The sequence below is a fragment of the Triplophysa rosa genome, linkage group LG14 (assembly GCF_024868665.1).
Source record: "Triplophysa rosa linkage group LG14, Trosa_1v2, whole genome shotgun sequence".
In the NCBI taxonomy this organism is placed as follows: Eukaryota; Metazoa; Chordata; class Actinopteri; order Cypriniformes; family Nemacheilidae; genus Triplophysa; species Triplophysa rosa.
In genome coordinates, this window is record NC_079903.1 from 23349522 (window position 1) to 23360773 (window position 11252).

The window sequence follows — 11252 nt, forward strand, 5'->3', positions numbered from 1 at the left end:
ACAGAAGCGCTTTAGTGCTTAACCACGAGGTTTGTGTGAAACTGTTCTCACAACATTTGTGACTTTGTCATTTTATCTCATGGCACAGAGTTGATTTCTTTACACACACGCAAACGTGAGCATATGATGTCATACCAAGCAAGAAGGACGTGGATGGACCAGAGGGTCAGAGGTCATGGTTATGTCATCACCTTAAAAAGCATTCGAGGTGCGACAGCTATGCCGGTCGAGTGCCTGAACGGGTTTCTAGAAACTACTTTTAGAGACAGTTCACTCTACAGCCTGCAGTTTCATTGCATCTTTTCTCTAATCAGCATGTTTCTATGAGACATTTGACAAACATTGTTTTAGAAAGAGAGTAAAATCATACATTCATCAGTAATGTGTAAAGTGTCCATGTGTTCTTTATCCTGAAACTAGTTTTATTTTGAAACGCAAACCGTATTTGCAGTTTATTGAAGCAAAACAATGGAATGTTTGATAAGATCATATCATAGTATATTTCTATAAATGATCACATGTTTACAAGAGTGAACTGCTCACACGACTGTCACACATTTATATTTCAGATGTACTTTTTAAGAGTTTAGGATTGACAAGGTTTTCTTTCTCTTTCTCTTTTTTCTATTTTGTCATTTTCCAAAAAAAATAAAGCAGTCAGTTTTGCAATGAGTGTTTCTTATTACATGTCTTGTTGATAAGCTTCCTCTTTTGAGGTCTGAGGAGAGTTCTGCTGGCCATTCATGTCCAAACCCCACTAGCAGTATCTTCATAAGCACAGTCAGAGTTCGTTCAAATCCTAATATTTTCACATGATTTATTTTCTCGTTACTCTTCATGAGGAAGCAGCGACGCCATATTAGACCAGTCAAGACTATCGAGATTATATGAGTAGTTGGAGACAATACTCCGTGGAGATCGTAAACTATTGAAATAGGTTCATACATGTAAATGTAAGCGTGCTTTTTAAGCAGAAAAACAGCAACTACCCGATAACTTCTCTGGTGTGTGATTATAGGACAGCTTGCCCGGTCCAATATGGCGGCGCCGTTGACGGATCACATCAACCCACTAAATTATCTCATGTATTCATTGATTGAAAGTCTTTATTTCAAAAGAGAAAAATAAATAGAATAATCATTTTAAATAACGAAAAAGTTCGTATTAACCACAAAATCATTGTTTGTGTTTGGTGTACGCGCTGTGTGTTTGAATCAGGCAGCGCTCTAGGCAGCTCCGCGAGGGGTCCTGTAGTGAATGTCCTGTACGGGCTGCAGTTGGTTTTTCTTTATAAATTATTCATTTTCTTTCCGGTCGCTCTTTAAACTTCATTTTCTGTGGAGAGACGCGTTTATTTCTCCATGGCTCCCACGATACAGACACAATCGCAGCGCGAGAACGCGCACCGGTGAGAACGTCAACACATGAATAACATTAGCTGCAAATCACATATGACACATTAAACATATGAATTGCTCGCATATCAATACAATACATCAATAATGGACTGGTTTTATCATTATTTTTATTATAGAATGCGGTTTAAATTTGCTGATGTTGAAGTATTGTGCTCATGTGTCACGTGTGTGTTGAGTGTTTCATGAGTGTGTTTTGTGTGTGTTTTGCAGGAGTTCAGCACACAGGAGTGTGCCAGAGAGGTAAACAACATTCACACAAACACTGTGTGTGTGTGTGTGTGTGTGTGTGTGTGTGTGTGTGTGTGTGTGTGTTCATGTTTGTATATCCCGGTGGGGACCTAAACCTGAACGCACACCAACACATGGGGACTCGTGTCACTGTGGGGACCAAAATTGAGGTCCTCATGGGCACAAAAGCTTATAAATTGTACAGAACAATATTTTTTACAAATCTAAAAATGCAAAAAGTGTTCTATGATCTTTAGGTTTAGGGATAGGGTTAGGGATAGGGGATAGAATATACAGTTTGTACAGTATAAAAACATTACGCCTATGGACTGTCCCCACGGGATAGTCAACCAAAGCTGTGCGTGTGTGTGTGTGTGTGTGTGCGCGTGTGTGTGGTGTGTGTGCGTGCGCGCGTGCGTGCGTGTTTAAAAACTCTCCGTGTGTGTGTCGCAGGTCTGGTGTTGTGTGCCGAGTGAAATATGGAAATAGTCTTCCAGATATCCCTTTGACCCGAAGTTCATCACCTACCGTTTGACCAAGCACAGGTACTGATGTTTGTGTCTTTATCCACACCGCTGTTAGAGCTTGAGATATTTGTGCTGTTGTGTTGCAGGTTTGTGCAGTACAAAGCCACTTCTCTAGAGAAACAACACAAACACGAGCTGCTAACTGAACCAGACCTGGGTGTCACGATCGATCTTATTAACCCTGATACATACCGCATAGACCCAACAGTAACACAGCACACACACAACACACACACACCACAACACGCACACACAACACACACAACACACATGTCTGGTTTACTATCCCCGTGGGGACAGTCCACAGGCGTAATGTTTTTATACTGTACAAACTGTATATTCTATCCCCTATCCCTAACCCTATCCCTAAACCTAAAGATCATAGAACACTTTTTGCATTTTTAGATTTGTAAAAAATATTGTTCTGTACAATTTATAAGCTTTTGTGCCCATGAGGACCTCAATTTTGGTCCCCACAGTGAGACGAGGCCCCATGTGTTGGTGTGCGTTCAGGTTTAGGTCCCCACCGGGATATACAAACATGAACACACACACACACGTAACCGGCTCTGCGCGGGCTTCGAACCGACGATGGTTCGGATGGGAGACGGGCGCTCTAATGAGGAGGCTAAAGACCGCAGTCTCTAGCGTCTGTCGCTAGAGCGTCTCTGTTGGTCAGGGAGTGAGGTTTACACACTGCACAGCTCTTCACTAGCTGGCCTCTGTTACATATATATATATATATATATATATAAATCTATGTTGATTAGCAAGTAATGACACTTATTCAGCCTAACACACACACTCCTCACAGTGTGTGTCCAGTTGACTGTAACTCATCGTATGTGTGTGTTTGTGTTCAGTCTTGTTGGACATTGCTGATGAGAAACTGTTGGAAGAAGACATTCAGGCTCCGTCCAGCTCAAAGAGGTACACAAGAGATTTTTTTTCTTGGATCCGTGACCTTTAACCTGTAGTGCTGACACAGGTGCGTGTGCAGGTCGCAGCAGCATGCGAAGGTGGTACCATGGATGAGAAAGACAGAGTACATTTCCACAGAGTTCAACAGATACGGCATCTCCAACGAGAAGGTGGAAGTCAAGTGAGTGAGACACAGCAGAAACCTGTCACACTGACACACCTCAAATGATTGTTTTTTCACCTGACGTGTTTGTGCGTTTGTGTTTGTAGGATCGGTGTGTCAGTGAAACAGCAGTTCACAGAGGAGGAGATCTATAAAGACAGAGACAGTCAGATTGCAGCCATTGAGAAGACGTTTGAGGACGCACAGAAATCGGTCAGCAGTGATCTGATTCAGTCTGATAGCACACATCTGATCACATGCTTCCACATTCATTCTTTCATTTGAATCTTTCAGATTACTCAACATTACAGCAAACCCAGAGTCACACCTGTGGAGGTGCTGCCCGCCTTCCCAGACTTTAAGGTTAAACACAAACTCACACACACACGTCATCGTAAGAGCCAAAGTCAAAATATTACCATATCACACAATACTGAATTATATTGCACAGAGAGCAGAACACACACTCATCTCTCTCACACACACACACACACACACACACATGTCTGGTTTACTATCTCCATGGGGACAGTCCATAGGCGTAATGTTTTTATACTGTACAAACTGTATATTCTATCCCCTATCCCTAACCCTATCCCTAAACCTAAAGATAATAGAACACTTTTTGCATTTTTAGATTTTTTAAAAATATTGTTCTGTACAATTTATTAGCTTTTGTGCCCATGAGGACCTCAATTTTGGTCGCCACGGTGACATGAGTCCCCATGTGTTGGTGTGCGTTCAGGTTTAGGTCCCCACCGGGATATACAAACATGAACACACACACACACACACTGTGATCACATTTCTCTCTCTCTTTGTCTGTCTGTTCATTCACAGATGTGGATTAATCCATGTGCTCAAGTCATCTTTGATTCAGACCCAGCACCTAAAGATGTGTCTGCACCTGCCGGAGTGGATATGATGTCACAGGCCATGATCAGGTGTGTGTGTTTTGTGAGAACAGATGTATAGAGTTGAATGGGTGTCATGAACATGTGGTCGTTGTGTTGTGTGTGTGCAGGGGTATGATGGATGAAGAGGGGAACCAGTTTGTGGCGTACTTTCTGCCGAACGAAGAGACAATGCGCAAACGCAAGAGAGACGCAGAGGAAGATGTGGAATTCATGCCTGATGAAGTGTAAGATACACAAACACACAGGAACACACTCACAATCTCACAAACGGTTATCTGTAATGTGTGTGTGTGTGCTCGCGCAGGTACGATTACAAGATCGCTCGTGAGTACAACTGGAACGTGAAGAACAAAGCCAGTAAAGGTTACGAGGAGAATTACTTCTTCATCTTCAGAGACGGAGACGGTGTTTATTATAATGAGCTGGAGACCAGGTAACCACTGACTCCGCCCACTCTGAACAATGCACATCTCTGCCGTGTTAAGGAGAGCTTTAGTGACCGTGTGTGTGTGTGTTAGGGTGCGTCTGAGCAAGCGTCGTGCGAAGGCCGGAGCTCAGTCATCCACAAACGCTGTGCTGGTGTGTAAACACAGAGACATGAACGACAAAGAGCTGGAAGCTCAGGTCAGTACACAACACAATTATATGTTCTATACTGTGAGTTTTTTAAACTAAGGATTGTTGTGTAAATGGTTTGTTTTCTTCTCATGTAAAGTGTTTCATCACTTAGTGGTGTGTTGCTGGTGTGCTGGAATAAACTGGTTGAATTTAGGGTCATATAAACATTGAGAATCTGCAAGTTAACGCAACCGATCTGATCTGATTTGTGTTTGTGCAGGAGGCCCGCAAGGCTCAGCTGGAGAATCACGAGCCAGAGGATGAAGAAGAGGAGCTGAACATAGACAGAGACATGCAGGACTCTGGTAACATCTTCACCATCATCACTTGTGTGCGTGTCATGAATGTGTGGGTAGCATGTGTCATTCATGTGTGTGTGTGTTCAGGTGAGGAGAGAGAGAAAGCGAGCGAGTCTGAGAACTCCGAGAGCGAGGACGAGGAACGGCCGGCAGATGAGGATCGTCGTGAGAGGAAGAGCAGCAGCAGCGAGAGCGGTGAGGACCGGCAGGCGCGTGATGAAGAGGAGATCTTCGGCAGTGATCTTGACAGTGAGGATGATGATGATGATGATGGTGGCAGGCGAGCGAGAAGCAACAGCAGCAGTGAGAAGAAGAGCGGCAGTGAGGGAGCGTCAGAATCCAGCGACGGCAGCGACAGCGAATGAAACCCGCCGCTGGTCCCCGCCTCTCTCTCTCATCATTATAAGCTGAACGAACATGTCTTGGTTCTTCTCAGATACTTTCAGTTTTCTCCGGCTTGATGAAACCTATTTTTATTTTGATTTGGTTCTTTTTTTTAGTCTTCAACACGTCACTCTTGTGTTGTTTTAGTGTTGTACAGGCATATTACATTAGAACACGTCCAGGTCACTGTTCACCCTAAACATTCAAAGCATTATAATTATGCAATTATATTTTGCTTAAGGATGATGAAGATTTTTTTTATCACAATAAAGTTCCGCTCCCCATTACTGTAATGCAATATATAAAAATAATCTGAACTGCATGTTGTGTATGTAAATACATAAAGCTTAAACTGCTACAAAACTACCATGATGTACTATTTAAATCATTCAAATGAAAACAATACCACTGCACAAAAGAAGATTTATTTTAGGTTTGGGGTGAAATCTGGACGGATTTTGTATGAATACGAACAAATAAAAGTGTATAAGAATTGAACTGAATGATGGTGTTTGATTGAACTGAACTTGTGTACCTCATGAAGTTGTCCTTCAGATTTTGATGTACCGATTAATTTCATACTTAAATGTTACTGTATAAGCATTGTAAATAAACAATGATTTTGTTAAAACCAAGTTTGTATTCTATATGAAGCCTTTAAAATATCTTTGGGTCACTGCAAAGGTCATGTACAGACTATAAAGTGATAAAACAACATGTAGTCAAAAATGAAATGATTTTGTGGTTGTGATAGAATGATTGTGTCCAAATCTTTTCAAGTACATTTACTAAACAAATAAATGTTGGATGTTTTGATAATAGGACAGAAATGAAGACTCTGCCCATCATTCGATAACACATTTGTTTATTCTGATTATGGAAGTATTGTTCAGACACAACGTTGATTCAAGACATTTAAAAAGAAGAAAATATTTTCAACAATTTAAATTATAAAGAGTGACTGGTCAGAAATCAGAATGTTGCTGGTCACATTTCAGCGGAAAAATGACAGTTTCTCCTTCAACCAATCCTCGGTCAGGTCATCTGGATTACGAACCTCAAAAATCTAAAATAAGATGGAGAGAGACACGGATGAGAGAAACAAAACGTGTTGTCAGAGATTGAGATATGAAATGAAAGTTTTGTTGACCTTCGTGAGGTCAGCAGACTGCACCAGACGGTTCTTACTGCCCGCGTACATCATCTGCTGCTCGGGTTTACAGCCTGTCACAGGAGAAACACACCAAACCATCATGATGACCATGAGCAACACACGTCAGATGAAGAAGTTTCACTCACCCACAGGACTGGAGAAGATAAAGCAGAGAGGATACGAGATCCTGCCGTCCCCGTGGGTCAGTTTGTAACTGTAAACTATATATGTGCACGTGACTTAAGGAAAACAAACTGGTGTTTTGGTTACAGAAGCTCAAATGAAATCAATGCCACATTCAGTGAGGATATCGAGGCTGACGCTCTGGAAGTTCTTCTCTGATCTCATCCAGTGAGATATTCTGAAGCACACAGAACACAGAGGTCAACAGAGACATTTGCCCTTTGACCTTCAGTAATGAGCTATTTATTTGACTAAATGATTTGCCTAAAAAAAGGTGAACCACAGTATATCAAAGAAGAATGTTGTTGTTGTTTGCCTCTTCAAAGGGATAGTTCACAAAAAATTAAAATTCTTTCTTTCTTTTCTTTCTTGCGCAGAACACGAAAGAAGATATTTTGAAGGGTGTTGTTAACTGGCGCCCGTTCACTTGCGTTGGTTTGGCTTCATACAACAGAAGTCAATGGGGTGCTGTTCGCTTACCAACTTTCTTCAAAATATCTTCTTTTGTGTTCTGCGCAAGTCATACAGGTTTGACATGACAAGAGGGTGAGCAAACGACGACAGAATGTTCACTTTAAATTTGTCTAAAAGCTGAGCTTCGGCTTACACTCCGAATCCTCCAACCTTCACAACACGCGTGATTAATTCATATGATTGCGTGATAAACACGACACTGACCTCATACTCTTCCTCCAGGACCACCAGCTGCTTCTCCATATCGATCTTCACTAAAGACAGAAGACATTTCATTCAGCAAGAGTGAAACGTGTGCGTGTGAGATGCGTTCAAACAGACTAATCTTGTGTCGCTCACTCAGAATGGCTGCGTTGTTTGTCTCCTTACGAAAGCGAAACTTCTTCAGCTTCTCCTGCAGACTTGCGTCCACCTCACACACCACTAAAGAACTGGACTGAAGAGAAAACAACAACGTCAAGTTACTGTTTCACACCTGAACACAAACTGTCGACAACATTCAGCGCTCTCTCTCATTTGGAGAAAAGTGTCTGCTAAACGTGATCGATGAACATCACCAAGAGTCCAAGGCCAATGCTGAAGCATCTGATCTACAAGCGTTAAGATCTCAAAACACACCCTGCAGGAGAAATCTGTGAAGAATATCATTTCAAGAATATCCTTTAAAAAAGTGCATTTCAAGAGCACGTCAGAGGAGAGGAAACGCTGTTGCTGTAATTCTACTTCCTGTTTCAATGACAGCAGAAGCCACATCACAACAACAGTTTCTCTCGCAGCTCATTTACTGCTGTGAGAAGATGAAGGAAAACATTCCTTGAGACTGTCTTACCATCCTGCAGGCCTGAGCTGTCTCGTGTGTGTGTGTCTGTGTCTGTGGATCTCAGCTGTCTGTGGCTCGTCGTGTGTGTGTGGGTCATGTGACAGGATGCTGACAGTGAGCGGGGCGGCACCGTTGTGTCTACTAAATGTAGTTAACCTAACTCTAACGCATGTGATCGTGTATTGATATCTCACACAACAAGTGTAAAAGGACGACAGGAAATACACTTACATGACCTTGACATTATTTTCACGACCGTTAAGCAAGTCTTATTCCAAGTTTCATCCCAGATAGCACAGGTACATCTGTAAGATGTCTGGAGATCTGGAAAACATCTGCTGTGTAAAAACATCTGCTAAACATCTTAGAAAGAGCTGTTGTACGTCCATTCTAAATCCTACACATCTTACAGACGTCTTCTAGAGGTCTATCTGACCACAGACGTCTCAGAGATGTAGGGCGGATGAGCAAACAGCATCTGCCAGATGTCCTGCAGATGAAAATGCAGACATCAAATAGATACGTGTGCTATCAGGGACCAAATATCCCGATGAACTCGGTTACATGTCCATCGCAGCGCGTAACAATGAAGAGATCTGGACTTGTTGTAGCTGAGCTGGTGGAGACGAGAGCACTGTGTTAATGACCCAAAGACAGAACACTGATGAAATATACCGTAAGCCACTTTGGATGAAAGTAAACGATTGAAATAAATGATTGTGGAAAGGAACGGTCGGGGCTGGAAAGGGGGGGACGGAGTCCAGGAAGTGAATTGTCGGGAGGGACAAAGTTTCACCTCAAAATGTCCCTGATGGATCAATGAAATTACCTACAATCACAGATTTCACACATCAACAGGATTTGTCGGTGGGGTGAGGATATATAGTTTATGTAGTATACAAATCATTATGTTTTAGCCACACTCCATCCTATCAAGTGACTTGTATCATTTAGGGGAGTGTGGGGTAAGTTGATCCACCCACTGTATCTCAGCGACTGAACACTTTTGTTGTCATTTGACCACACATTTTGGAATCAGCCGTTAATTCTGACAGAATGTGAAAATGTGAAGCACATGGGAGAACTGGACAACATAAATTGACTTTAAAAGCTGTTTTTGGCTTGTCAAAGTAACATTTTTGCGTATCAGCTGTAATGGCTGGTACATCAAAGCAAATGTATCCAGGTCTAAACATATTTATGATGCATGTTGGTGATTTACCAACATATAAAACCAAGCAAATAATTTGGCTAAATAGTAGCCTGAATTTGTAATCTAGATAGTTTTTTTTCCAAAGGGGCAGCTATGGGGCAAAATGTGCCAAATGCTGTGGGTTAAATTGAGCTTAAGTTAACTTCAATTTCTAATTTTTGAACCTGTATCGTTTCAATGAACCTTAAGTCACTAATGGCCTAACATGTTTGGCATTAAAAAGCACGGTATAATGCCAAGAATCTACAAAAATAGACATAGTGAGAGCAGGAATTCATTTATTTTTAATCAACAAACTCTCTGTTTAGTCTGTGTATGGAAGCTTACAACTGTGGTGTTTCACAAGACAAGTTATTTCAGAAATGCAAACCGAAAGATATTGCAAATTAAAGATATTGAAATGTGAAGTTTTATTTGGTTCTTTTTTGTTTAAGTTAGCTTAAAAAACAACTATTATTATTTGTAAGAGGAAATAGTGATTGAATTACTTTTTTAGAAGATAAAGCTTTAAAAACATGGTCTTTTTTCTAATTCAGTTGCATGCTCAGTACATCTCCATATGGTTCAACTTACCCCTATCATGGGGCAAACTGAGCCACAGGAGCACTTTTTTAGAAGAAGCCATGTTTTTAAAACCATGTGTCATAGATGAATTCTTATAATTTAGATAGATAGGAAACATCCTGAAATTAGATTAAATACTTTTATTGCACATATACCTAATTTTCTTTCATCTTGAGGACCACATAAGTAAAAAGTGGCTCATCTTATCCCACTCTCCCCTATATTGTTTGTTTATTACTGGTTACTATATGCACTTTATTGTGGTGCTGTATGTCACTTGTTTGATGTTTAGGCCTAATGCTTTAGCAATATTGTAAGTACACTCAGTCATGCCTATCTTTATATTGAGAGAGAGAGAGAGAGAGAGAGAGAGAGAGAGAGAGAGAGAGAGAGAGAGAGAGAGTGAGAGAGTGAGTGTGTGTGTGAGTGAGTGAGTGAGTGAGCGAGCTCGAGCTCCAGTGATCTTCAGGCCTGCGTGTCTCTCTCTCTTTCTTACCCTTGTCTGTCGGACCCGCGCCCGTGTCTTTCCACGCATTCATTTCACACGCGTGTTCTACAGTAAGTGTACGTGCATGAACAAGTGTGTGTTAATTCAGTGTGTGTTTGATGGTAGAACAGATTCACTGTGTGTGTGTGTGTGTGTGTGTGTGTGTGTGTGTGTGTTAGCTCTTGTGTTTGCGCGTTAGTCTGTTGCGTGGATGTGTGTTCTTATGATCTGTGTGTAGTCTAATGTTGTTGTTGTTGTGAAGTTTTCTGTTGTTGCTGCTATGGTGTGTTGTCGTTGGTGTGTGTTTGCGTTTCTATGCTCCAGTCAGACGTCTGTTAGCATTAGCATTAGCACCAGGCCTGTTAGCCGCGCTTTACTCTTCAGCTTTATTGTATTTCTGCTCTGACGGGAGACTTATAAACATTACATCACAAATGTTGTCACATTAAAATCTTTATTTACATCCGTGTATGTATTCGGAGGTTTGCATCGCTTGTGTTCATTAGTGTTGTGTAAATGTGTTTTAAAGCTAACATCGGCTATCCATAAACCGCCGCTTCACACACACGCACGCACGCACACATATTATGTACCTCAGCTGTCAGAATTCACCCCTCCACCTGACAGAATTAACCCCTCAACTGACTCAATTTACCCCTCAACCTGACAGAATTTATGATTTATGATCGTGTGTGTGTGTGTGATGTCACAGATTATCAGACGTGTGTGTGTGTGTGTGTGTGTGTGATGTCACAGATTATCAAACGTGTGTGTGTGTGATGTCACAGATGATCAGACGTGTGTGTGTGTGTGTGTGTGTGTGATGTCACAGATGAGCAGACGTGTGTGTGTGATGTCACAGATGATCAGACGTGTGTGTGTG

The 11252-nt window shown here is 41.6% G+C and overlaps 2 protein-coding genes across 2 annotated transcripts; one reads left to right on the top strand and one right to left on the bottom strand.

The window, feature by feature from the left end:
* The first annotated feature begins 1244 nt into the window (after positions 1 to 1244).
* Positions 1245 to 6221, top strand: paf1 (PAF1 homolog, Paf1/RNA polymerase II complex component). Its single transcript, XM_057351814.1, is given in 15 exon segments — positions 1245 to 1408; positions 1629 to 1658; positions 2100 to 2143; positions 2146 to 2191; positions 2260 to 2376; positions 3032 to 3103; positions 3174 to 3275; positions 3365 to 3470; positions 3552 to 3620; positions 4098 to 4201; positions 4282 to 4398; positions 4479 to 4607; positions 4693 to 4798; positions 5013 to 5097; positions 5179 to 6221. Coding segments are annotated over 15 exon segments (1452 nt in total). The 5' UTR covers positions 1245 to 1361; the 3' UTR covers positions 5457 to 6221.
* Positions 6222 to 6323: 102 nt separating this feature from the next.
* gmfg (glia maturation factor, gamma) lies at positions 6324 to 8227 on the bottom strand. The gene is made up of 7 exons (XM_057351813.1): positions 8115 to 8227; positions 7625 to 7721; positions 7490 to 7539; positions 6936 to 6989; positions 6775 to 6853; positions 6626 to 6699; positions 6324 to 6541 (listed from the first exon to the last, which is right to left on the bottom strand). The coding sequence occupies exons 1-7, from the start codon at positions 8115 to 8117 to the stop codon at positions 6470 to 6472; spliced, it is 429 nt and encodes a 142-aa protein (XP_057207796.1). The 5' UTR covers positions 8118 to 8227; the 3' UTR covers positions 6324 to 6469.
* Between the last annotated feature and the right edge of the window lie 3025 nt (positions 8228 to 11252).

Excerpts from the sequence above, each read along its gene's own strand:
- gmfg (XM_057351813.1), bottom strand. Across the intron at positions 6,990-7,489 it reads TCCTGGAGGAAGAGTATGAG|AATATCTCACTGGATGAGAT; the intron begins GTCAGTGTCGTG and ends TGTGTGCTTCAG. Across the intron at positions 6,854-6,935 it reads CAGAGCGTCAGCCTCGATAT|ATAGTTTACAGTTACAAACT; the intron begins CCTCACTGAATG and ends ACGTGCACATAT.